Source organism: Filicampus tigris, chromosome 2, assembly GCF_054856515.1.
Source record: "Filicampus tigris isolate MCC_2025a chromosome 2, RoL_Ftig_1.0, whole genome shotgun sequence".
Classification (NCBI taxonomy): Eukaryota; Metazoa; Chordata; class Actinopteri; order Syngnathiformes; family Syngnathidae; genus Filicampus; species Filicampus tigris.
This window is the reverse complement of record NC_141218.1, coordinates 12,107,881-12,134,243: the sequence shown is the minus strand read 5'-3', so window position 1 is coordinate 12,134,243 and position 26,363 is coordinate 12,107,881. Positions and strand designations below refer to the sequence as shown.

The 26,363-nt window shown below is 39.6% G+C and overlaps 2 protein-coding genes across 5 annotated transcripts in view; both read right to left on the bottom strand.

Annotated features, from left to right (window-relative positions):
- The window catches only part of ankrd50 (ankyrin repeat domain 50), a 51,169-nt gene extending 34,321 nt beyond the window's left edge, over positions 1-16,848 (bottom strand). For 2 of the 3 annotated variants that reach the window (XM_086056915.1, XM_086056928.1), the window contains exon 1: positions 766-1,116. The gene's annotated coding sequence lies outside the window, so the exon portion shown is untranslated. Of the gene's footprint in view, positions 1-765; positions 1,117-16,825 lie in introns of those variants that run through there. The other variant, XM_086056931.1, reaches the window with a different exon arrangement.
- Positions 16,849-20,534: 3,686 nt separating this feature from the next.
- Positions 20,535-24,650, bottom strand: LOC147151403 (uncharacterized). Of its 2 annotated transcripts, XM_086056932.1 has the most exons (8): positions 24,598-24,644; positions 24,355-24,371; positions 23,919-24,008; positions 23,595-23,696; positions 21,761-23,512; positions 21,538-21,680; positions 21,140-21,249; positions 20,535-20,946 (listed from the first exon to the last, which is right to left on the bottom strand). In XM_086056932.1, the coding sequence occupies exons 3-8, from the start codon at positions 23,989-23,991 to the stop codon at positions 20,811-20,813; spliced, it is 2,316 nt and encodes a 771-aa protein (XP_085913058.1). In that variant the 5' UTR covers positions 23,992-24,008; positions 24,355-24,371; positions 24,598-24,644; the 3' UTR covers positions 20,535-20,810. The 2 variants fall into 2 exon arrangements, with proteins under 2 accessions (XP_085913058.1, XP_085913067.1); XM_086056941.1 differs by lacking the exon at positions 24,355-24,371 and having other exon boundaries at positions 24,598-24,650.
- Positions 24,651-26,363: the final 1,713 nt, after the last annotated feature.

Here is a 26,363-nt window from a genome sequence, read left to right as displayed (position 1 = left end):
CATTTTTTTATTTGTTTACATGATTTGAACCAACGCTGACTTACAGATATATATATATATATATATATATATATATATATATATATATATATATATATATATATATATATTATCCCTTGACACATCCAACTATGGTTCTGAATACCGTCATGGTAAATGGCTAAATGCTCAGGAAAAATGTCTAAATGTTCACATTAGAGTACATTTTTTGTGTGATTTAATACCTGAACAATGCATTGAACAATAATTGAGAACTCGGTTTGCAGAAAATCAAATTTTACTAAAAAACTTGTAATGTAGAAGTAGAAGTTAAGGGTTATTCTAAATTTATGGCAAAGAAGAAGTAAATTTTATGAGTATGAGTAGATATATTTTGATCTATAATTACAGTTCGCCAAGTATGGTTCAAACGCTCTTCCGGGCCATATACAGCCCATGGCCCTTAGGTTGCCCACCACTTATTTAAAAGATGACTGCACTGTAGACTCAATGGTCAGATTTGTTAAGTGGGCGGAACACTAAAGAAGACCAAAGTCTTTTGTATGGCCACCAATACAAACCTCACCCATTCATAGACACATTTTTACACCTCGTTTTTTGGAGGAACATGCTACATATTGCCGACAATCAATTAAAAGAAAACATCGGGTGCAGATGTTCGATACCAGTCGTGCGAACTTCAACAAAGCCAGATGTGAGGTTTCCAACAACGTCCCTCCCTCCTCGTCCCCCGGCTGCTGTTTTAACCCAGAAACGGTCGCTCACCTCCCGCTGACGTCTCTCTCTGCCGTGTTTTTGTCCCTAGTCGACACCCCGTCTGTCCATGTTTCAAGCGGCAAACTTCATGCGAGCCCTGTGACCGTCGCCGCTCCGATTTCTTCATCCGCGCAGCGTTCCAGTCTTTCTTTCAATTGGATCTCTTTTCCCCCCTATCCCTTGCTCTCTTTTTTTCTCGTCGTATTTTTCTCGCTCTCTCCGGTCGGTGCGGGCTCCTCCTGCTGCCCGGCCGACACACACGCACACACACACACACACACACACACGCACACACAGCTCCCCTGGCGAGCCGACTGTGACTCTCCGCCTCCCGACCACTCTTGAACGTTTTCAGTCCGCCGCATGCACAACACACGCCGGCCGCGGGTCATGCTGGGAGTTGGAGTCTTTTCAGCATGGCTCGCGCTGCTTCAGTGATAGCGTTGCTTTTTAAACCACATCACATTCTAATGTAACAATATGTGGTCTCAAATGCAATTTAAAATTTTTTTTTTATCAGAGCTGGCCGTTCCGTCTATCTGATGAACCGGTCCATTTATCCGTCACTGACGGACGCCCATTTTGTTGTCGGTTGACGAACGGCGGGAAAAATGTTCAAATACACGTATTAAGCATAGACGGAAACCCCTCTATTTAGTACGGCATCCGTCTGCAGTCCGTGATTAGTCTATTACTCGAAGCGAGGCTTCAATGGCCGCAGCCAGCGCGAGGAGGAAAACGAAAAAAACAGGCGGAGTACATGTGGGGGGGAAATATTCCTGCCATTGTTGTTGGCTACAGTTTTAATTTGTTTTTAGCATGATGACTTCTAGTGGGATTTCATTTCATTTTATTTTTTGTTGCTTGGGGGACAGATTTGATTGAGGGGGGTGCTCGTGAAAATGATGACGAGTAACGGACACTCCTTTTTTTGTGAAATGCCAAGCTCTGATTTTTATATTATTCGAATGCTGAAAAAGTTGAATATTAATACATATTGTCAAATAAACTCCAAAATGTAGTCTTTAAGAGACATTACATACATATTTGTTCTTTTCAAATGCTAACATCATTCTTCCAGAGCAGGGTTGGTCCAGTTAATTTGAAAATATATTTAATCGTTATTTGAAGATGTTGTCTGTTTTATTATGTAAAATGTGTTTTGTATAATATGTACTATATCAGTATTTTGGGCGGTGCTAGCAACCTAAAGTTGCTAGTTACCTAGTTAGTGTTGGGCTGTTGCCTTTGAAATTGTAATACATAATACTGCAGAATGTTACTTGTTAGTACTTTAGTTATATTATGTGTATTAAGTTTGCTACATCATATAATATGTATCGATAAGAAGTTAAATAAGATTTTGCTATCGCTACTTAAGGTGACACTGGCTAAGGTACCAGGCTTGCTAGCTAGCCAGCAATAAACTACGTATACTTCATATTGTAAAAGTATGTGTAACAGTCAGGGCATTCCGCCTATGTGATGGACCGGTTTGTCTATGCGCCTATGATGGATGCCCATTTTGTAGGCGGTAAACGATAGACAGAAAATGTCAAATAGTCTGAAAAGCATACTCTGAATCCCATTTTTTCCATCTATGGAATTGTCTATCGTCAATTTTCGCAGTGAGGCTTCAGTGGCTGCGGCGGGGCTTCCGTTTCCCGTTGACCACGGCCGAGGTCCTCAAAGGTCCAAAAAGGTCCTAAAAGGAAACCCTTATGGACCTTTGAGGACCTTTGCTGTGGCCTATGAGAAAGGGAAGCCTCACCCGATGTACTCAAAGGTCCATAAAGGTCCTAAAAGGATTTAGTCCGGCTGTGGTGAGTGTTTGTCGAAGCTGGTAGATGGAAAAACTAACAGAAGCTTAAAATGATAGTCGGACCGGCCTGTAGGTGATTACTATTTGGTCCGGCCGCACAAAATGGCGGTTAATGGCAGATGGCAGAAGGGTACGCCGACTGTAGGCGGAAGGCGATAAACAGACCGCAAATTTTTTTGCAAAATGCAGAGCTCTGCTAGCATCCATAAGTAATTTGCAAACTATAGCATGCATCACCATTCTTCAAATGTTGTCAGTTATAGATGTACTTGGAAATGTAATATTTTATTATTTCATGTCATTTTAAAGTAATTTGTTATGAGGTATAATTTTATTAATATACAATATACTGTATATTACGTAACATAATAGGGTGGTGCTGTTACCTTAGATAGCGGGCCTGATAGCTCTCTAGCTAGTTGGCGTACCTCAAAATCATAAAAGTTGAAGTACCACAGTCATAAAACTAAACATTTTTGAAAAAAAAAAATATCCCTTAACAGTTAACAAATGAGTCAAATCAATACAATGTCTTCTTTCGATAGATACTCATGCTGCATGAAACAAGGACAGCAGAGACGCAGAGAAGCGTTAAAAATACATGCATTATTATTTTTTCATTCAATTGTGCTCGCCTGCGGTGCTCATGTAAATACATTCTCCCGTTATCCAGCAGTCGGGGGTTGAATATTCACGCGCTTTCTCTTGCCAATTCGTAGTGCACTCAGCGAATCGCGGCTTCAACGCGAGCTGCCCCGCTGCTTGTCTGTCAGCACAAGCCAACTTACGAGCACATTCCTCCCCGCGGGAACACCGCAGAGATGCATATTGGTACTTATTCTGACTTTTTCACACTGTGCGCCATGCGTGTATACAATCTGCCCAATTCACATAATCACTGCAAATTTGTCTTTGTCATGCTGGCTGCAATACTTGGTCTTGTGCAAAAGTATACTGTAGTAGGAACTGAAGCGCATTGAGCAGCTTTTTTGAACAAAGGACTTTCAGTCAAATCTTTTGAGAATGATCTGAAATGATATGAAAGTGTTTTGGGACCGTATATTTATGGTCTTAATTTTCTTAACTATCAATAAGGACAATTACGGTATAAACATTTTTAGGGTGGGTGTCATTACTCACATTTTTTCGCCCCTGCTTACTGCAATTTAATATGAACGTAAATATTGCAGTTGTTTGAAATATTTTAGATTGTGTGTCTATTGATGAACCCAGTAAATGATTGACTATTCTGGTGACAAAAATGTGTGTGTATACGTGGTGCATGATGTTGACTAGTTTGTCGATGGGGAGGGGTGCATTGCTCTTCCCAGCGTCCCAGAGGGATGAAAGTGTCCCATTATAGAATGACTTCTACACAATGACAAGCAAAAAAAAAAAAAATCAATATTCCACCAGCCACAATGGTAATGGAGTAATAATAAACAATGAGGACGCCGTCTGATAAAGCGCGGCGCCGCACTCCAATGGAGGCTGAGCATAATTGGTAATCACAGAACGGCACCGCCACGGGCTGGCGGGCACTCGTTTTTTCGTAATCATGAGACGCCGCCGGTTTGTGAGAATTTCCCTCCAAAAATTCCCCTTCGAGTGACGATAATCCATGGGGAAATAGATGGGACCCGGCAGCTCAGTACATTTTCACCCATTTGAAAAAAAATTGGTTTCACATGACTGACGTCATTTTCATTTGAAACTTAAATTATTGTGGTCCGTATCAAGGGATGTATACTGAAAATCTGCACTTAATTGACACTCCCCAAAAGCTTTAAAACGCCCTATCGATGCCACAAGATGTCAGTACAGCTTTTTTTTTCCTATTAGACAAGGCTCTGGCCTGAATAAATGACTATGACTAATGATAATGACTAATGAATATCCTCCACTCTACCTGACAGGTGTCAAACTCAAGGCCCAGGGGGCAGATCCAGCCCGCGACCTCATTTTATGTTGCCCGTGAAGGCAAATCATGTGCGTCAACGTCACATTTCATGCAAATTGCGTTCACTTTTAACAACACTGGCATATGAGATACTGCAATGTTATTTTTTTACCAATCCTCCCCTTTAAAAAAAATTGAAAATTAATTGAACAAAAAATTAATTACCGGCTTCCAATTTCAAAATTAGCTATCCATCAATTTGTTGTGCATATGTGATCATATAAGACATATGTATGTCTATATACATTTATATGGGTTCAAAGTCATAACGGCCCTCCGAGGGACACCGTCACTACGATGTGGCCCGTGACAAAAAATGAGTTTGACACCCCTGTTGTACTTGATTGTTTTAGTTGCTTAAACTGATTTTTAAGTGTACTCTACAAACGAAGTTCTAATTTGCACAACTAAAATCAATACGTTTTCTTTACTTGTTTTTTTAAGTGCAACCGGTTTGCATGCTTTTTTTAAGTAATGATAACTAATTGGATTTTACAGTGTAGTTCCTGGGCACCAAGATGCATGTCTCTTAATATGTCTGTGACACACTGTCATCACAATAAACCAAGGATAAGGAATTATGGCACCGTTTTCATCCTCTTGTCAAGCCTCTGTAAATTTTAACCTGTTTTGAGAGGGCAGTCACAGCTTAATGCGATGGACTTTTTTTGTGTTATACCATCAAATCTAAGGATATTCTATATCTTTTCTCTCAGTATTATACTGCAACCCTAGTGGCTAAGGCTCACACATACCAGGAGGCCCATTGGATTAATGCCTGAAATCATGGTGTAAAACTGTTTAATTCTTTACCTTCTATTTAATTGTATTGTTACTGTATGTATGTCTAAAGTACAATAATGTTGAGTTTTTTGTTGTTGTTATTATAAAAAGGTTAGAACATTCTAGAACATTTCTATTTATGTTTTGGTGTGGGCTGGAACATATTATATGCATTATCATTCATTCCAATGGGAAAAGATGATTTGAGCGTTTTATAGGTTTAAATGTGAGTATTAAAAAAAGTATGATGTCAAAAACAAGGCAGGGTTGGGGGGCGAGGGGGTCATCTCTGTCAGGATGATGAAAGGGCTGCGTGGCTTAAAAAGCGTGGGAAAGACAGCTTTAGGACTTTTAGGATTTTTTTTTCTTCTAACATCTATGATGAGTCGTGACACGAGCTGAGGTTATTTGGTTTCCCCTCTTGTGCCACTTATCAAATTGCCTCGCCGAGAGCCCAAAGTCCTGCAATTTTCTTTATTCTTGCTACTTCTGTCATATTTGACAAGCCCTCGCTCTTCAGGATCCTCAGGACAAATGGGAAGCATTCACTAATTCAGACAAAACTGAGTGACTGCGTGGAATTTCAATGCGCGGAACGTGATGCCAGGCAAAAACTTGTAAGAAACCGGAGCTCCTTTCATTGAATTTTGGACACTTTTATGACTCTTTGACAAATGGCACTGCCACGGCAACTGTCCTCCCTTTCTTCAAACTCCTACACCCTCTTATTTTTCTTGATGGATTGTTCTCGCCCGCCTAATTGATGAATAGATTATTTCCTAACGGTTGTCAGCCGGATCAAATGAAATGTGGCAACAAACAAATCAAAAGCATTCACGTCTTGACTGTTTGTCATCAACTGTGTAACTTTTGGCGTGATATGTTGCACTGGATGTTCAAAACTTTAGCGGCACTTTGGATATATTTAAGCTGCAGGTCTAAATGCCCACGTAATTCATGGAGTTCTATACATCTCTAATGCATCATATTGAGTGTTCAATACAACTCCAATGCACCATATCTACCTCAAATGTTCTATCCAAGTTTTATCTAACACCATTATATCCTATTAAATATTCTATCCAGTTCTAATGCACTAATAGCTATATCATGTTCTACACGACTGTAATATGCCAAATTTACATCAGAATGAAATATGATCATTATAATGCATCATATTTCCATCTCATTTAATGGTATATACAACTGTAATGCAAAATTTGTACATATACCCATATGCCCATTACAACATTCTATTTACCAAATTTTTCATATCTAAATATGCTCTGCCTCTACAATGCCAATATACCAAATTTGCATCATATTTAAGGCTTTGACCACTCTAATGTACCATAACTCCATCTCATTCAATGCTATATGCAATTCTTTGACATGGTTTCTAAATAATGTTCTATACAACAGTAATATACCATATTTTCAATTATAGGCTCTATACAATGGTAACATCCCAAATTGACATCATATTTCAATTTTTATACTCTACTCTTAACTCTAATACACCATATCGACATCATCATTTCATGTTTTTAATAATGCTAATTTCCCAAATTAAATCATACTTATGATAATGGTCAGTGTGTCTCCAATGTAGCATATTAAAATCATATCTCATGTTCTGTACTCTAAGTCTAATATACCCTATTTACATCACATTTGGACAAGATGGTTCAAATGTATAAGTACCATTTTTCAATATTAAGATTTTTTTTTCTCAAAAGGCCTTTCCTCTTATTGCACCGGCATCCATATGACAGCCTGTGAATGCATTTTCAAGAGGACCAATTTATCTAGTTTTTTTTATTTTGCGTGTGTGTGTCTGTATATTTGTGTGCATTTTGGACCTTGTGTTGGGAAGATAAATACTGGTATAGGTGTGCATTTCTACTTGAACCTGCTCCAGGGATCTTCATGTTGATATTTTTGGTGGATGAATAACAAGGTTAGCGTGCAAACATGTATCCACAGATTTAGCACAGAAGTCAGATCAGTTTCAAGTATTTAGTCTTAACAAGTTGTGAACTTATGACATTGTAGTCCGGAAGGTGTTGTTTGTTGCTCCGCTGCAGGCTTGTTGAAAGCCAGCAGACTGGAACTAACAACAACTCTGAAATATTTATGTCCCATGAGGAGATGCGTGCGTGTGTTTAATGCATGCGCGTGTTTGTGTGTGTGTCTGTGTGCAGAGGTGACAAAAGCACTCACACTCTATACTTTTTTTTCATTTTATAAAAGTAAAGATTTAGCACAAATAAAATCATGTTACAGGGAAAAAATACAAAATTAAAGTTGAAATTTTGAGGAAAATAAAGCAATTACTTGCTAATTAAATGCTTTGGGAACACAAACAAGACAACAGTTTTAAAGCAGAAAATTGTGAATTAAGAAAAAAAAAAAGTTTTTACCAAAAACTGAAGTCTTAGTTTCTCAAGGAAAAAGTGGGAACTTACAAGAATAACTGTGTATTCCTACTGTTCTATTCTATTCTATTGTGTGTTTTTTTATCAAGAGAAATAGAAACTGATTTGATATGTTAACTAAGATTTTGATGTTTATGAGTAAACATTCACATTTTTTCTCATACTGTTTCAACTTTTCTCCCCTGAAACATTACAACTTTATTTCTACAGCATTACCGCTTGCTTTTCTCTAAAAATATCCTAACCGGTATTGTAATAACAATCTTGAGAATGTTTTCTTAAATTTCTTTCTTTCAAGGTTTCTGTACAAACCACACAACATTTTCACTTTATTCTATATTGAGATTGTTTTAGGGTTTTTTGTATTTATTTTTCACATTTGCGGAGCTGCAATTGCTTCCTGTTGTTTGGGGGCTGAACTTCCTTCTGTGCTTTTATGGCCAAGAAGCTTGTTTAATTAAGAACACAGCAACTCAGCTGAGGACACACTTTGTGTTTGCACTGGCCATAAAGTCAACGAGGGCCATGTCCATCCTCCCTGCAGCTCTGACTTCCTCTTGGTGGGGCCTCGCTGCTGCATTATTCATGCCCGCTTTCTTCAGTCAACGTGGAATCCCTTGATGACCCAAAATGTCAAGTCAGCAAGTAATACAGAAAGACATCCAAAGTATAAGTGCAAGTGCCCTGAACATATTGTCACAACAAATCAACTTTCCCTACTGAAAAAAATGGAAATGCCATTAATCCGTTCCAGCCCCGCCCCACCCCCCAAAAAAATGTTAAAATTGAAAAATACTACTCTATAATTTTTACTTTATATAACATATTGAAATAGTACAACTACAAAATAGGAATTAATAAAAAATTTAACATCATGGTTATTGTATAGTGACTCCTTTTAGTGTGCATGACTTGGCCACTGAGGGGCACTATAATACATTTATGAATACAAAAAAAGAAGACTTTCACAACTACTGCAATCTATAGTAACTGTATATGAATTGGCCATAGAATGCATTAGTTAGTTAATTAATTAATTAAATTGGCCATGAAATAAAAACACATCGGTTAATAGGCCATTTATTCTTAATCATGAAAACACATTTTACATTTGTGAAATAATTTAGTAACTCCATGAGTTGCTGAATAAAATAAACATAAATAGGCTAAATAGGTTCAATCCAGTTACTTCAGATGATTTATTTCAATTTTTGTATTAATTCGTGCACATTTTAATGACTGACATAACATTATAATTAATCAATTCACATTTTGACTTATTTGTAGTATTTTTATTATTTAGTTTCATTCCATGATGTCTATTGCACATTATTAATTTTGCATGATTAAGAGCACCAAATATAAAAATAAGAACACATTTTGAATGCAATTTTTGTAAAAGGGTGTTTTTTGGTTTTAGTTTGAACACATTTTCACAAATAAATGAAGATTTTGTCTAAATGTAGCTGTAAAGCCCATTATTAAAAGAAAAAAAAACAAAAGACACACACACTTTTCTTCATTCTCCTTTAAACAAAGCAGAATATGAAAATAGTGTTAAAATCAAGCCTTTTTGCCAGCGTCTACTGGTCAAGGTTTTTTTTCAGGGGGGTTGTTGCTGCCGCTCTGCGTGACCTTGCAACAAATGGTCCAATTATGCGAGGTATAGCAGCAGGCTGCATGCATTCTTTGCTTAACCCCTCATGCTGTCACACACACACATGCACACGCCACACACTTACTCAAGCGTGCACTGGCGGGGGGGTCAAAGTTCACTGCACACTGTGCTGGGGCTGTTAATTTTTTTTTCTCCAATTTGGTGGCTTAACGACCGCCGCGGGGGTGAAAAGAGGGCTAAGCACTCAGCTCAGCGTACAGGTGCCGTAAAAATGCAACATAAACCTTCTTTTTGCAAAACACTGAAGCCAGACAAAAGCAACACAGTGTGAAAATCTGTTGCGTCAGCCCGGTACAAAAAAGTTTGACCAAGCAAAAGTTGTTTATGGTTATGCTGTCTTATATTTGTGCCCCTCTAGTGTGCCCTGAAAAAGTATTTGCCCCATTCCAGATTTTAAATAAAGTCCCTAATTAGCTTTGGGCCAATTTAAAGGTTGGGTATGAATGTGACCTGATATGGGAAATCCAAGTCCAGAAAGTAAAAACCCTGCCACAGTTTGGCTTTAGCCACAGGTGCTTCTATTCAACTGGTAGGTAAATGAGCTCATTGACCTCTTTAATGATTCGGATCATGGAGAAAGTTTTGATATTTCACAACCCAAGTAAATACAAATTTCAGTTTCAAAATAATTGTATTTACTTAGGAGGAAAAAAAAATCCAAATCTACGTAAAACTTCAATTGCCACTGTTAAATTAATAGTTTTTAGGAAAGCTAAGTTAAGTCTTGTGATTAGCATCAGATTTGTAAAATCATGAAATCATTTAAATTGTACCCGCCAAAAAAATTGAACCACACTTGAAAGAAATTCAAGAACCGAGTGTTGAAATCATGTCAGTCTACAATAAGTTACTAAGGCATTGCCAAGAATTTAGTACTCCAGCGAACTACAGTCAATTCCATTTTCACAATTGGAGAATCTCTGTGGGGAATCTTCCGAGGGGTGATTGGCCCCCCACAAATACTCCAAGAGAGCGATGCCGACTCGTCACAAAAGAACGCAGAGTGACACACGAACCTCCGCGGCCTCAATTAAGGTCAGCGTTCACGACTGGTGCGACTTAAGTAAAAAAAAAAGGACTTTTTGAAATTGTTATGCGATTGAACGTTTATGTCTGATAAATATGCTAGAAACAAATCAGGGAACGCGAAAGTACTATTTCACAGCGCTGTAAATGTTTATAGTAAGAAAATAAAATGCCCTCAGGAGACTGAAAAAGCAATCTAAAGGTTTGCTCAAGATTTATATGATGTTTTTAGAAAGTCTCTCCCACAAACCTGAACTTAACTGATGGCTAGCATTTGTTTTTTGTGACTCAATAAAGGCGAGCAGTTTAGGCGGTGGTTACCATGGCAACCGGTCTAACATCGGCCACAGTCCCAGACACATCTTTGGGTCCTTTTCAAATTGTCCAAAACTATGTTTTGTCCTTTTCAAATTTTCCAAAACTATGTTTTGTCCTTTTCAGCGCAAAATGCTTGGTTAGCAGGGGTCAACGGTTAAATAAAACGGGATACTGATTTTATCTGATGATCTGGCCTTTGCTGACATTGATCGGAAAAATCACTCTTAACTCACATCACACCAAACGAATAATCTGTCAAAATATTCTTTCCAAGAAATCAGTTAATTGGGCCTTTGCTGATTTTAATCCGAAAAAAAAGATCAAAATCACTCTTGATATACGACACACCAAAGTATAATCGCTGAGGATAATCTTTCATTGAGATACATCCGCTATTCGGGCCTTTGATGACTTTGATTAGAAAAATCACTCTTATCACATCCCACACCCAAGGACAAACTTTCAGAGTAATCATTCAAAGACATCTGTCATTTGGGCCTTTGTTTATTTTGACCAGAAAAAATACCCTGAACTCTCCCCGCACCAAACAATTATCACTCAGGACAATCTTTCAGAAACATCCATCAATCAAGCCTTTGTTGAGTTTTATTGGAAAAATCACTTTTAACATATGCCACAACAAAGGATAATCGGTCAAGATAATCTTTGAGATACAGCCGATAATCATTTTTTTGCGGTCTTTGATCAGGTAAAAAAAAAAAAAACATTCTTTACAGATCCCACTCCAAAGAATAATCACTCAGGGTATTCCTTCCAATCCATCAGTGAGACCTTTGTTGATTTTAATCAGAAAAAAATACTCTTAACACTCCATAACAAAGGGTGGAATCGGGCTCAAAATCAGATCGGGTTATTGGTATATGTGTAAAAAAAATCACACCCCTCACCACACAATCATTGCTAAACCATTCAAAGGCATCAGATAATTGGGCATTTCCTGACTGTGTGAAAATGTTGTCTTGACACATCCCACACCACACAATCATAATATTTCCAAGACACACGTCAATCAAGCCTTTGCTTACTTTAAACGGAAGGATGGAATGTGTGTACACCACTTAAATCCTTTACGGCAATTATCCACACCTTTATTAGAAAAATGTGGTTCAATTAATACCTTCTGACGGTGTCAATGAAGAGTGAGCAATGAGCATTGTTGTAATCATAAATGCATTATGGTGGATTGACACATGCATGTGGATTTGCCCGGGTGGAAAAGGTTGGAAGGTGGTCATGGAAGTCATGGAAGAGCTGTAACTTCCAAACACCATCTGCTGGTGTGCGTGTGTGTGTGTGGGGGGGGGGGGGGGGGGGGGGGGGGGGGGGTGCACGTGTGTGTGTGTAGGAGGAAGCAGAAGCAGGACATATGGCCTGTGAACCTTCTCGCAGAACAAGATGGGGGAAGTGTGAGTGAAGCTGATAGTGTTGAAATTTGCAGATTTTGAATCATCAACGTTTGCTTCCTTTGTCGTCATCTTGTGTTTTGGTCTTGTTGTTGCCATGGCAATGTCCTGGATTACCCTTTTTTGCAATTTATCATGCCCTTTTACCACAGCACGGTACTTACTCGGCTCTGCTCACTTTTTTCGTAAAACCTTTATTAATGTGTACAACCACACGCTTTAACTGGCATTTTAATATTCTTAAACATTTTACGTGTTAATGAAGGCTAACCACCGTATAATAAAACAAAAATAGAGTAATAGTACTTGCCTAACAGACATTGTATCATAGTAGAGGGAACAAGGAGATGTTTGTGGACAATGTGTGGTGTTGTGTAGAGTGTAATGATTGCACCTATTAATGTCACTGCTCTTGCTATTAGGATACTATTTCAGTCATACATTAATATAGATTTTTTTCATCAGAAGTGGCTCGGGAGAGTCTGGGCTTCCTTGCTAAATCTGCTGCCTCCGCTACGGATAAGCAGGTGAGAATGGATAGATGGTTGCAAATTATCTGACAAAAAATCACTATGTCTGTATTAATAGTATAACTTTAAATGGCACACTTTGATGATTCCTGTCAAATTCCAATGATTGGTTAAAGGCTATATTTAATGTGGAAATTGTAGCGTCTGAGAATTCAACAAGTTTGTCTTAGAAAGGACAAATAAGGTCAATGCAACAGCCTTTCAAGAGAGCATTATGGCCACGCATAAGCTTTCCCCAGGCTTAACTCTCTCGTAGACAGGAAGTCAAGTGTATCATTGGCCTGCTGCTGCCGGGATGCGGCAAGCTGTCCGGTCTCTTGTGACAGGTGCAGCTTTTCTCAGAATGCCTGGCGGTGGCACCGCAAAAGCCTCTTTATATCTCCTGCTGCTGATGCGCCAAACATGTCCATTTCCCGCGGATGCGAGTAATTATGTTTGTGGCCGAGCCTTACGCAGCATATAGTCGATGAATGTGTCGTGGCAGCGGTGGAGACAAATGGCGCTCGTTTACTTGGTTATAGTGCTGTATCAAAATTCCCTTTACACCCGCGCAGGTCAGCATCAAGTTCCGATGTGCTCAGTGGTTTTAACGATAATGATAGACATATACGCGCTTGGTTTGACACAGTGCATAGGCGGCTTGACTGAAACTGTTGGTCAGCTGCAGCCTTACAACCAAACAACTGGCAATGAATTGGTGCTGAAAATATGATGCATGTCAATGTCAAAAAGAGAAAGTGATGCTTGATTCAATGTTGAAACCAAAGCCAATGAGAGCCAAAGAACTCAAACGTTTTTTAAACATAAACAGATGTCTGGAGAAGGCAGACTATTGCTGCTTATAAACTATCTGTTCTAGGCGAATTTTTTCCACAGTTTTCTACTGTCACGGTTTTGGATAAATGCCACCAACGCAAAGGTGGGGAGAAGATTTCAACCTGGCACTATGCAAAAGAAATGCTGCAATACTGGGACAGGAGTGTAAATATCAGAGCTGGGCCTATCCTCCTATCATGGATGCCCATTTTGTAGGCGGTAAACGATTGACGGGAAACTTAAAAAAACAGTCGGACTAAGTTCAGTCGGGAGCCCATTTTTTCCATCTATGTTACCGTCTATTTTTGATAGACAGGCCGCAGATTTTTTCTAAAATTCTCAGCTCTAGTAAATATCAATACTTAATTCTTCCTCTCTTTTGTGGTGAAAGCAATTTTCATTGTCCGACAAGCCAAATCAGACGCTAATGTCATCAAATTTTAGAGTCCATCATGTCCTCTTTTTTTGTGTGGGATCCCTCTGAAAAATGATGCAGACGTGTGGGAGAGTTGAGTGAAATTGTAGCAGATCTAGCTCAGACCCCTGTGGCACTAATCAGAGGATGTTTGGCTGTTTATCATCGTAAGTGTGATCTTATTGATGTCAATTGATAAAATGAGCAGCCTTGGTAGTGTTGTTATGTGACCAATTAGTTGTGGTTTGATTCGACAGATCTCTGTGTAATTTATGCAGACATGAGGAAGCACCGACTGTGATATTGTAGTGGACGTACCTAGCACAGACCCCTGTGGCACTCCTCATTGGGACTTTTGGGGCTTTATCAACATAAATGTGATCTTACTGATCTCACCAGCTAAAATGAACAGCCTCTGTAGTGATGAAAAGTGACCAAGTTAGTTGTGGTTTCTGGGTGGCATTACTGTTGGATTTGTTTCTATATAGTTTTCAAACGATGTCGTCATCTAATTAGCTGATTATGGGATGCCTTGTTGAGTGAAAATGCACTCAGTTGTGGCATATCCTGTTTCATTGGGTTGTGCGTAGTGCCAGATCTTCTGTTCGGGCAATTTTTTGTGATTGCTGTGTAAAGACATTTCTAGAATCAGATTAATCGCCACAACTTGGTGAGTCATGACCTGCTGTCTCTTGGTGATTCATGTGACTTGCGCCACATTCCTGGAAAGCATGAAATTTCAGATGCTGGCAAATTCAGACTTCCAACTCACTTATTTAAAATTTTCCACCGCATTCTACACCACACTGCAAACTACTCTAAAAGCATTGGATTACTGAGACTAATTCTTTTATTTTACATGTAGACTGAAAACGTTTGTGTATGACATCAACTAGTGAACACGAGAGAAGAGATCAACATTTCAGCATTGATTCTCAAGTACAGTGGTGCGAGATGTTCTGCCGATTTTATTTTTTTGCGTCAACTTGTGAGCGGAAATTTGAGATATCAGCGCTTTATTGGGGGAAAGGCTCCATTAATTGGGTGAATTTTTTTTTTGTAGGAAGTATGAGAGAGACTTAGATTCGGAATGATTAGACCATGTAGCCCCATTTAAATGTTAAGCAAACCGCAAGCCCGAGTGTTCTGTGTGTTTGTGCCTCTTTCATAACTTGGCCAACTTAAAGTGGGGCAGCTGGAAGAGACGGCGTTTTGCAAACATCCACGCATGCCAGACATAATGTGTCTGGTTGGGTTGCTGAAAAAAAAAAACTTGGACCTGATGCATCTCGTCCGTGTGATTTAGTGTTTTCTAGGCCACGTTCGCAGTGCAAATTTGTCTTGGTGCTCGTGTCCCGGCCTCGGCCTCGCCGCGTTCTTCTAGCTGTCGAGCGGTGCAACAAAACATCATCTATCGCCGAGCAAACTGTTTTATGTTGCTGCCGGTGTGGTTGTGTAGGAGGAGGAAAAGCCTAAGAAGAAAAAAAATGCTGTCAAAATATCTGAGAAAGGGCTGACGTGTGAAAATCAATGTTGACGAAATTGTACCAATACTGGTTTAGCGCAACACAGTCATTCCAAGTGCATCCAGTAGTTTGGGAAAGGTTGTCTGGAGTACAACTTTGGTAGAAGATTCCAGGATGCTGCCAACAACATTACAGACATAAAGAAAATTTATTTATTTATATATACTTTTGAATGGATTTTATAGACCATTTATTAATGTTTACATTTTTGTTAAATTGTTCTGCCTCGGTTAAATGGCAGTTGTGTGGCGATCCAGTAGGTGAAAATCTGCGATATAGAGAATCCATATGAAAACTTGTATGATTTTATAGTTTCCGCCCTCCCACAGACCTTTACCGCGTTTTCTTCACGTCACTGCTTTATGAGCAATTCCGCATCCGTGTGCTAATCCACTTGGCGGCATCAGCTAAACGGAAACATAACAAGGACGCCAGGTTCCAGCGACTCACCATGTGCGTCAGGGGAAAGAGAAACCAGCCTGGCAGACTTTCGTGTCCACTTAATTCGTGGCAATGATTGTCAAACAGAAACCGGAGTCTTCTCCGCGGCTCCCGAGATGGAGAAAACGATCCGAGTGCTGTTTGTTTTTCGACGCAATACAATTAAGAGACCTGTTATTTCTGCAAATGTGACGTGTGTGCTTTAGTAACCGCAAACATCAGCCAGGAAGATCGAGTGGAAAATGCGTGCAGAGAGGAGATCGGATGAAGACGATATGGGCGACATATTGCAATTATGTCAGAACATACAGGCGTAACTGGATTATTGGGAAACCCAAGTTAAATCACGTTAGTTACAAATGGACTGTAAATCAAATGTATAAAGTCCTCCCATAGAGAACGACTACTGTAGAGGAGACAATGCGGGATTCATTTAATACATCCAACCATGGCAGTGGTTAGGTTGCAGGTCTGACTTGCAGTTCTGAGGTTCGGGGTTTAAAAAAAAGGCCCTAACCGTCATTTAAAAAAAACCTATGTTTGGTTAATTAACAATATTTGTCTTTTTGTGTTACTTTTACACAACCACACTACTCGGTGACATTTTTAAGCAGGCACTCTTTGGAGAGCTTCTTCTACCATTCCTCCAGTATTGTTAAACGGTAGTCTCCAATTTCTTGACAGCGAGAGAGTGAGAACAGCCGCTGAAGAATACAAATGCAAGTACAGGGAGAACTCTCAAACACGAAACAAGAAGGCCAGAGCCATGATTCCAACCCTGAATCTTAGAACTGTTGGGCACACGTGCTGTCCTACAACAACCTTTCAGTCATCGTCGTGCTTGCCAACGAACCGATCAGTCTCAAAATCCTCAGCGTTGCGGAAGACTTACCACCTTGGAATGATTTTCTGCAGCTTGAAGTGAAACATGAGCATGTGCGGTGGAAAAGGACTCAAACAAAAGCTCTGAAACAAGCTCCGATGGAAAATCTGTCAAAATTTGACCACACGACAAAGCGTGATTATAGACGTCCATCATCGCCGGCTTCGCTCGTTGTTGCAGATGGTGCCTCTTCATTTGTTCTCTTCTGCTTTCAAACCGCTGCATGCAGGAACATGAAACTCTGGCAAAGCATGCATCCCCCCTGAATTGACTGTGCTATTACTTTTGTAATCAATCTCACACATCGTGGCGCTAGAATTCAGTCTCAGAGTTACAAAATACCATTGACTGAAACTCCTTCTGTATGGCCCCTATACCGAGTTTCAAGGTCAACTTAAAGCTGGGTGCCGCAAATTCTGTTGATATTCTCATGTTACATTTCCTTGTTTTATTTTTAAAACTTCATCACCAAAGTCTGTCTGCCTCAATTTGTCCATAAGACTGAATTTCATTCAAGCTATGTTGGCCTATTTTCCTAATACAGAACAACAAAATATTTTGATCCGTGCTTTTTCTAAAGTGCAAAGTGTCAGTACCTTTGCGATGTCTTTTAAATCCAGCCGAAGTGTCCTCTAGTGCTGGTTCAACAAGATGAGTGGCTCATGTCGTCAACGGCAACGGCGTGACGTGTCAGAAGCTGATACGAGCTCTCGCCAGGGCTAAGTGGCGCTCTGCTGCACCAGCGATTGCCATCTCGTCCTCCTCTCGCTGGGTTTTGCTTGTTTGTTTTGACTAAACGAGGATCAGATTGCATCAGCACAGAAACACAGGTCGCCTTTTTCCATAAATGCTAAACTGGAGAGAAAGTCAGGTGTGCAGAACAACATGGGGGTGATAACACGGGAATTAAAACACGGTTACCTGTGGTTATTTTCAGAACTGGGCATCGACTAAATGTCACAGAGTTGCCGTCTGCGTATTTAAACGAGCCACGTGGTCCCAGTCCGTCCCTCGTCGGGCAGCGTGGGATAAGTTCACGCTCAGTGACGGTGCCTATGTGTGTGCCCTGCGACTGGCTGGCGACCAGTTCGGGGTGTAGTCTGCCTTTCGGCCATTGTCGGCTGGGATAGGCTCCAGCACCTCCCCGCGACCCTGTACACTTGTACAGGATAAGCGGCTTGGAAGATGACATGACATGACACGTTTTATGTTTTTGTCATGTTTAGCTAAATTTTGATTCTGAACTGGTCCAGATGATGTATGAGGCACAGATGCTGTTGCATTTTTGTATCCTACTGAATCACTTAATGTTTTTTTCTTGTTTTTTTAATTTCTAAAACAAACTTTAAAAAATTGGAGATACATGATTACATGATACATGATCTTACCAGTAAATAATATAAGATTATAGAATATAAGATTTTTTATCAGTTTAAATTGAATGATCCATTTAACTAGATGAGTGCTGGTTTCTTATCACTTCTTTAAACCTCCAAGGAGAAAGTCACGATACACTAGGGTAGTTGACAAGCTTATTGGCTAGACTCAAGGAAGCATGGCTTTATCAGGGATTCGTTCAGCCTTTTTTTAACTGCTGAACATAAAATATTTGACATCTGCTTTCCATTTTCAGTCTCTGGCGATAACATGACCCGTTTGTACTTTTGATTGACAGTCTGATGAACATTGGCAACGTGTTTAAATGGCACCTTATAAAGAAACACCACTAATTACGCCCTTTCACATCACCATAATTGATCTCATCGCAAGAAAGCCGCGTCGAAGCTGCAGCCGGGTTGTGTAATTTAATACAGAATGAGACCTCCCCCTCGTGCTAACACAGCGTTGCTTCCAAAATTAGGAATTGGACGCCCACATAGTTGTTTGTGCATATTTGTGTTGTGGATCTTTATTTTCAAAGTCTGCCTCACTCAACCACCGTGACACACAGGGGTGGCAAAAGTACACACACACTCTGTACTTAGGAAGTACAGATGCCTGTGTAAAAAAAAACACAAAAAAAAAACAACTCCTTTACTAAAAGTCCCTAAAGTGAAATAAAAAATGACATATCTTAAAGAGGTGATTGTGAGTGCGGATGTTTGTCTCTCTGTGCCCTGCGATTGGCTGGCAACCAATTCAGGGTGTCCCCCGCCTACTGCCCAAAGACAGCTGGGATAGGCTCCAGCACGCCCGCGACCCTTGTGAGGAGAAGCGGTATGGATAATGAATGAATGAATATCTTAAAGAGTCTTTTGCATTTTGCATTTTAGTACTGATGTCATTTTTACATGCAAACCTATTATATAAGTACCAACGTTAAGCTCATCCAAGAGTCCCTTTAAATTTCTCACACAACAGAGTGTTCTTAACAACCCTGCTAAATGCTATTTGAATGATACAAATACATCTCAAAAATATAAAAAGAGGCTTCAAATTGGAAAAAAAAAGACATTCTCTGCTTTCAATTGCTGTGTGTATGTCTGTTGAATGCGCTAAAACTCTGCCCCACTTACTGGGATTCAATTTAGCCCAAAAATGGGCTCGAAACACCAATGAGTTGATTTACGTTATCCTCAAAACATAAAAGATACATAAAGTACAGATGCAGTACCAAAAAAAAAGAAATTGACCTAAGCTTGTAACAAATTATTTGCATTTTGTTACTTCCCACCTCTGGTGTCACCTAATTGACTGCTGTGTCAGATCCTTATGCGCTCCCTCCTCCATGTCTGCCTGCCGGCCCAGCAGCTTGGGATTGATGGCAGACAGAGGTCAGCATATAATCACCCTGATGAATATGGAGGAGGCATGCTGCCTTTTTGCGCTTTGCATGGAGCAGTGCCAAAAAAAAAAAAAAAAAAAAAAAAAAATGATAAGGAGCCCCCCTCCGCTGTGTCCTCAGGAACCCACTGGCTCTCATCTCAAGGTTGGAGATAGAAGGTGGTTGTGTGGGTGTGACGCTTTGGACTGCACTTAATGAAAAGCCTCAGTCAAATTATTGATTGACAGCCACCGCACCCGAAATGACCCTCGTGGGAGAACATTTTGAACCGCCACCATCCAACCATATTAGAGCTCATGCACAGTTAGACCCCTAGTGGCGCTCAAGCATGTGCCCTTTTGCCCTGGGAGAGAAAACTGCCCTTTCTGCTGAAGGCCATTTATTCTTCATTAACAAATATTGAAAACAAACAAAAATTCAATAATGTATGATGTATAAGTCACTCCTGGTTGTTATCAACAATACTGATTTAAAATGTATGTTGATTGTTGAAAGTTAACCCTATAAACTTTGCAGAGCAACAGAAACATTTTCCACCTCCATACTGGAGAAGTTTTCTCAACATCCCAACAAGGGATGGGTGCCGAGCCCTGTTACTAAACTGGCGCCGCTGCTTCATTAAAAAAAAAAAAAAAAAGAAAAAAGTGGAGTATTGATAAGCTCCACCGTAAACCATTCTGTTAAACGTTTTCGAGTCTGCTAGAAGTCGAGAAGTACGAGAAGTTACTCCAATTAATTTTTTACTTATTCAGGCTATATTCATGTTAATTTGAACCTTCTACCTCAAATTATCAATTGATGTCAATTGATGCCAAAGATCAACTTTGGTTTCATCCGACCGCAGCACTTTGACAAAGCCTTTTCTGATGTTCGCATTTTGACGTTCACTGGTACACTTAAAGTGTACCTGTACATATACAGTACAGGCCTAGCTGGCATGACAAGATTTCATTTATTTATTTTACTCTATGATATAGGATAAATCAAAACTCAAATTAAAAATAAATCATCAAAATCCCACCCTGTATTTCAATCATAGAACTTGTATATTCTTATTTACATGCATGGTAAACAGAGTATGGTTTGCACACAAGTTGGCAATACTCCCAAAAAGCCTTTAACGAGGGTGATTTGTCCAAACAAAAATGGTTTTCATTCAAAAAACATATATCCATCAAGTGTAATCCGGTCTAAAGCCATGTATTGTCATCATTTTTCGCAAATCCAGGATTGTTGAAAGGAACAGCTATCATCGTTCCAGGCTCCAAACGAGAGGAAGGATTTGCTCTGGATTTCTCCGCAGTCCTGGTTCCGGAAGTTGTTGGGCTGCCCATTCTGCCAGAACCTGATACACAGAACAAACCCTCAAATTCTAACATAAACCGAAGACATTTATCCAACATTTATATCTCGCATGACATTGAACTTCAGGAGATTTTTTTACTTCTTCACCCCTTCTTAGAACTAAGTGAAGTAAAATCTGGAAGTGAGAGCACTTTGTTAGGAAATGCTGACATGTTCAAAAAATACAAACTTACTTTATAGTGAGGGGGGTCCCATCCACCCAAATCCACGTTCCCTCCTCGATATGATCACTCAGACCAATCCACGCGTGTTGGCTTTGCTCGAGTAAACCATTAACAAATATCTGTTTGTAAAGAGCAGAACTGTGACCGACGTGATGCGTATTGATAAGCCACAGTACATTTTCACATCAGCAATCCTTGATATACTTGAGATTTCATTGTGCCCTGCACAGATTCTCAACAGCTTGTGTCAGATGTAGCAAAACAGCCCGAGAACATAACCAAATCACCTTCGTGTAGCACAGTAGCTTACGTAGTTTATACCATGGGTAAAGCCAGAAACTCAGTAAACCAGAAGATCATATCTAGCCAAATGAATGCCTCATTTACGTTGGGTCTATCGATCTCACCTGTTCCTCCCTGCTGTTTATAACAACTAGATCGGCTCCCCTGCTGATGCAGTCATGCCTGCTGTCTGCCCAGCTCCTACTCAAGCTCGATACCAAGTAGCAGTTGCTCTCGAACTTCTTCCAGCCAACCCCACAGAGCATGCCTACAGAATGTCAACAAAATTGAGGGATTAAGGAGGCCATCGAGTCACTGGACACCGTGGTGTCTAAAGTGGTTACATACTACTAATCTTGGTGGTCATCTTGTCCACGGTCTTCTGCAGCTCGTACCTTTGTGTCTCCAGGCTGCTCTGATTTCTGCGTAGCTGCTCGTATTCAACACGTAGCGTGTGACAGTTGCCGTGTGGGCGAAGTGTTTGTCTTTGCAGAAGACTGTACCTGACCAGACACATGTTGTTACTCGTGCTCAACAATGTGTAATTTCTTTCCAGTCGGTCCTTGTCAACCGCCAGCAAAGTGTAATTTCTCTGTAAATGGTCCCTGTCCTTTTTAATATTGTTGTAGAAGGACTTTACCACATCTCTCTCAGAAGACAGTTTGCTATTATTGGTCATAAGTATCTCTCTCTCTTGAGCGAGGGATGCGCAACGGGTCTGTAACCGATCGTTCTCGCTTCCTAGTGAAGAGTAACTCCGTTGTAGCTGATCTTTCTCATTTTTCAGATCATTAAAGCGGGATATGCAATGATCTCTTTCAGTTGACAAATTGGTTTTACTTGTCAGGAGAAGCTGTTTCTCTTTACTGAGGGAATTGTAGCTGGTCTGTAACTGCTCCTTCTCTTTCACGAGGGACTTGTAACTAGCCTGTAACTGATCTTTCTGGCTTCTCACTGAAGAGTAATCGAGTTGTAACTGATCTTTCTCATTTTTCAGACTGTTGAAGTGGGACCTCAACTGATCTCTTTCAGCAGTTACTGTGGTTTTACTGGTCTGAAGGTGATTTTTCTCTAGAACGAGGGAGTCATAACTGACCTGTATCAGGTCTTTGTCCTTCCTCAGTGAAGAGTAATTACGTTGCAACTGGTCTTTCTCATTTTTTACTTTGTCAAGGTGGGACTTGAAGTCATCTCTTTCTGCAGCCACGTTGGTTTTACTAGTTAGCAGATGCTCTTTCTCTTTAACGAGGGAATTGTAGCTGGTCTGTAACTGGTCCTTAATTTTAGCAAGAGAATTGTAACTAGCCTGTAGCTGGTCTGTCTCGTTTCTCAGCGAAGAGTAATCGTGTTGCAACTGGTCTTTCTCAATTTTCAGACTGTTGAAGCGGGACTTGAACTCAGCGGCCACAGCGGTTTGATTGGTTTGAAGGTGTTCCGTCTCTTTAATGAGGGAAGAATAGCTGGTCTGTAACTGGTCTTTCTCTTTAAGAAAAGACTCATAAGTGGTCTGTAACAGATCTTTTTCGCTTCTCAGTGAAGAGTAATTGCGCTGTAACTGGTCTTTCTCCTTTTCCAGATTGTTGAGGCGGGACTTGAACTCATCCCTTTCAGCAGCCACAGTAGTTTTATTGGTTTGAAGGCGTTCCTGCTCTTTAACGAGGGAATTGTAGCTGGTTTGTAACTGGTCTTTCACCTTAACGAGGGACTCGTAATTAGCCCGTAACTGGTCATTGTCTGTCACCAGTCCACTATTCAGGCTATGTAGTACATCAATCTCCCTATTTAGGAGGCTATAATTGGTCTGCAACTCATCATGTTGCTGCTTCAGATTCTGGAAATTGGCCCTAAACTCATCTCTTTCGGCAGTCAAAGCCATTGCGCTGTCGAGGAGTCGATCTCTGTCTGTCACCAGAGAATCATAGTTGGTCTGCAACTGATCTTTGTCCCTCGTCAGGTTATTCAACATAACCTCAAGTTTGTTTCCTGCCGCATGGTCTCTGACTGTAGGAAAGATGTCATTGCGGAGATGGTCGTCTGTCCCTTGTGTTGGATGGTCGCATTTTGCCTGGTTCTTCGTTGAAAAAATAGGCAATATCTCATCTGTGAAAACGGATTTCAGGTGTTGAAATCAATGAAAAAATGCCCCTCATCCTGATGCTTGCACATTTTGAGGATGACATACAGTAGATGAATTGTCCAATGTTACCGGCCAGTAGAACAGCGCACAGCAAACCAAGACACACAGTGATGCATCTGGATGACTTTTTTCTTTGTTGAAAGTTCACTGAATTAATTGAAAGGAAAATATTCTCAGTTTACAACAACAAAATGAACCATTATTTTTTTGGTTGCTACCATTACATCTCCAATGTAAAATAACACGATATTGAAATGAAATATGTATACATATTTGATATGTATTTAAAATATGTGTATTGATTAGCACAAAAATATCATTTAGCATTATCATGGTCGTGCTGTCACAGATGATTATTGTTGTAATTACCTTCGGTGACGAGCCCTTGCATTGTTAAGTTCTTTTTTAAATAGCCGCAGTCATCAAGTTCCATGGAATCCATGTTTATCTGTATTTTCCCTTTTTCGGAAAGAAGAAATTGGCAGATGCAAAAACAAATAGAATGTAGTCAGCTGTGACAGTTTTCAAATGTGGATTTTGTAATATTGCCAACAGTTACGTGAATAGTAACATTTCACAAATGTTCACTTTATGAGTATTGTGACAAAAGGGTTTCTAAATATTTAAATGTATAATTTCCATCAAATACAGTAATTACATACGATGATTCTGTAATTTAAAATGAACTGCCACCCATAATTCGTTTTAAAACTTTTTTTTCAAAATAATGGATCAGTTTGACCCATAACATAAAACAAAAACCAATCAGTCTATCTATCCCGCAACTTAAGACACATTTACTTACATTTCTTTTCCGTTTTCCTGAAAATAAATAAATACAATTTAAAAACTCCACTTTTAAATACAATATAATGGGATGCAACAGTTGTTTTTGTTTTCAATCTTTTTTGTTTGCTACTATTTCCCTTGACTACTTGGTTAAATGAATGTACTTTCTATTGTTTGACAATTACGGATTTGACACTCCATGTTTTACAATATCTCATTTATGTCACTGTACTATAATAAAGCCACGAAACCCCCTTACCTTGGATAAGTGATGATGGATAACAAAAATGTTTGAACGGATTCTGCTTTTGCATCAAATGACCAATATATATATTTTTTCTTCTTAATAACAGGAAGCAGACATTTATCTAGGCCCTGATTGGTTGGAAATGAACACATTTATATTGACAGTTCATGACGATCTAGTGCAACTGGAGTTCATTGACTTCTGGTCATCAATTTTGGGGAAGCACTTCAGTTTCTTTTTCTTTTCTAAGCTCAATCAAATTTTAACCTATGCTTTCTCTTCCTCTTTTGCCGTACTTCAAATTCTGGCTCAGGTCAAGTGAGAACATTTCAACATTATTCCAAAAAGTCCAAAGCGCAAACTCACTTGTTTCACATAGAAAACGCTTTTTTTTCTCCCACAGAATATCCTTTCGCCTTCATTTTCACTCTTCTCAAAGCTCTTTTACAGTTTTGACTGATTCAAGTGAGCTACTTGGGTTAGCTTTAGCAGTCAAAGTGCTTTTATTCATCCACAGTCTTGCAAAACACAAGTAAACAGTAAAATGTGGCTGAACCAGACATCTGAATATTTGATGGAAAGTCTATTGAAGGTCCATATGCAAAGATTTCGAACAGCTAAATGCTAGTAAAAATACAACAGTGAGTCAAAGTGCTTCTAAAATAGAAATTCTCTACACGTTTTACGTTCTCTAAAGCTTTTTCACCATTTTGACTAACCGTAAATCCAAGTGGCTATCTCATGCTAATCATATCCTTGCTTGCTACTGTCAGCTTTTGCAATTAAAATGCTGAAATAGTTACTGCCCATCTAGTTTTATTCAACCGCAATCCTCTGAAACACAAGTAAGCAGTCAATTGCGATTCGTCTTCCATTTAATTATTTGATGGAAAGTCAGTGGAAAGCCTATATGTCAAGATGTGCCATGTAAGGCTAAAAAAACTAAAACTCAACAGTGGTCCGTGGTTCATATTGCTTCTAAAATAAACATCAACTAATTTGACATCTTTCTGAGAAGAATTATTACGATTTGGACTGAGATTTAAGATGCTCTCGGAAGCGTAATTGCACTAACATGCGCCCAGTTGATAGCCGCGGCCAAGTGCTGAAAAAGTAACTGCATGACTTTCATCCACAAATAAAATCTCAAATAATACAGATAACAAAATGATGATGAAAATGAGTGAGCTTCAAAGAGACATTTGAATGTTTGATGGAAAGCGAAGGCCTATATTTAACGCTAAGGCTAGACGCTAGTAAGAACTCCAGTAATGAGCCACAGTGCTTATAAAATGAAGTGAGAGTGCAAAGACAAATGGAGTCCAATAAGCTTTGAGGCCGGTGTTGAGATTTAACAGCCGGCCATGTGGATCCTGGCAAAAAGACAAATAGGATTAATGTGCCTTAAAGTCACAGTTCATTATCAGACAGGGGAGGAAGCGGAATGTTTTGAATGTGGTGGGATGAGCCTCGCTCCTGCAGAGTAAATCAAATGTGCATCAAGGAGGAAACAAGTGTCACGTTTCGACACGGGCTTCAATCATCACTCGACTGGGAACTGCCAACGATATGATTTAGTTCTCTTTTCAAGCTACAATTAGATGCATAAACACACGGCCCGAAGGAATATTAAGGTCTGAAGAAGAACTCTGACAGTTAAATGTTCATTTCGCAACTGGATTTATGGTGCTTGTATTATTATCAGACGTAATTGCATGATGATATATTAGCACCAGGGATCCTCCTAGTTTTGTTTTATTGTATGAAATCATACATGT

Bases quoted from the DNA above. Each gene is read 5' to 3' on its own strand.
- LOC147151403 (XM_086056941.1), bottom strand. From the start codon at position 23,991: ATGGATTCCATGGAACTTGATGACTGCGGCTATTTAAAAAAGAACTTA. The intron at 23,697-23,918 runs GTAATTACAACA...CAATTAATTCAG, and splicing joins GCAAGGGCTCGTCACCGAAG to TGAACTTTCAACAAAGAAAA. The intron at 20,947-21,139 runs GTAAGTTTGTAT...TCTGTGTATCAG, and splicing joins GGGACCCCCCTCACTATAAA to GTTCTGGCAGAATGGGCAGC.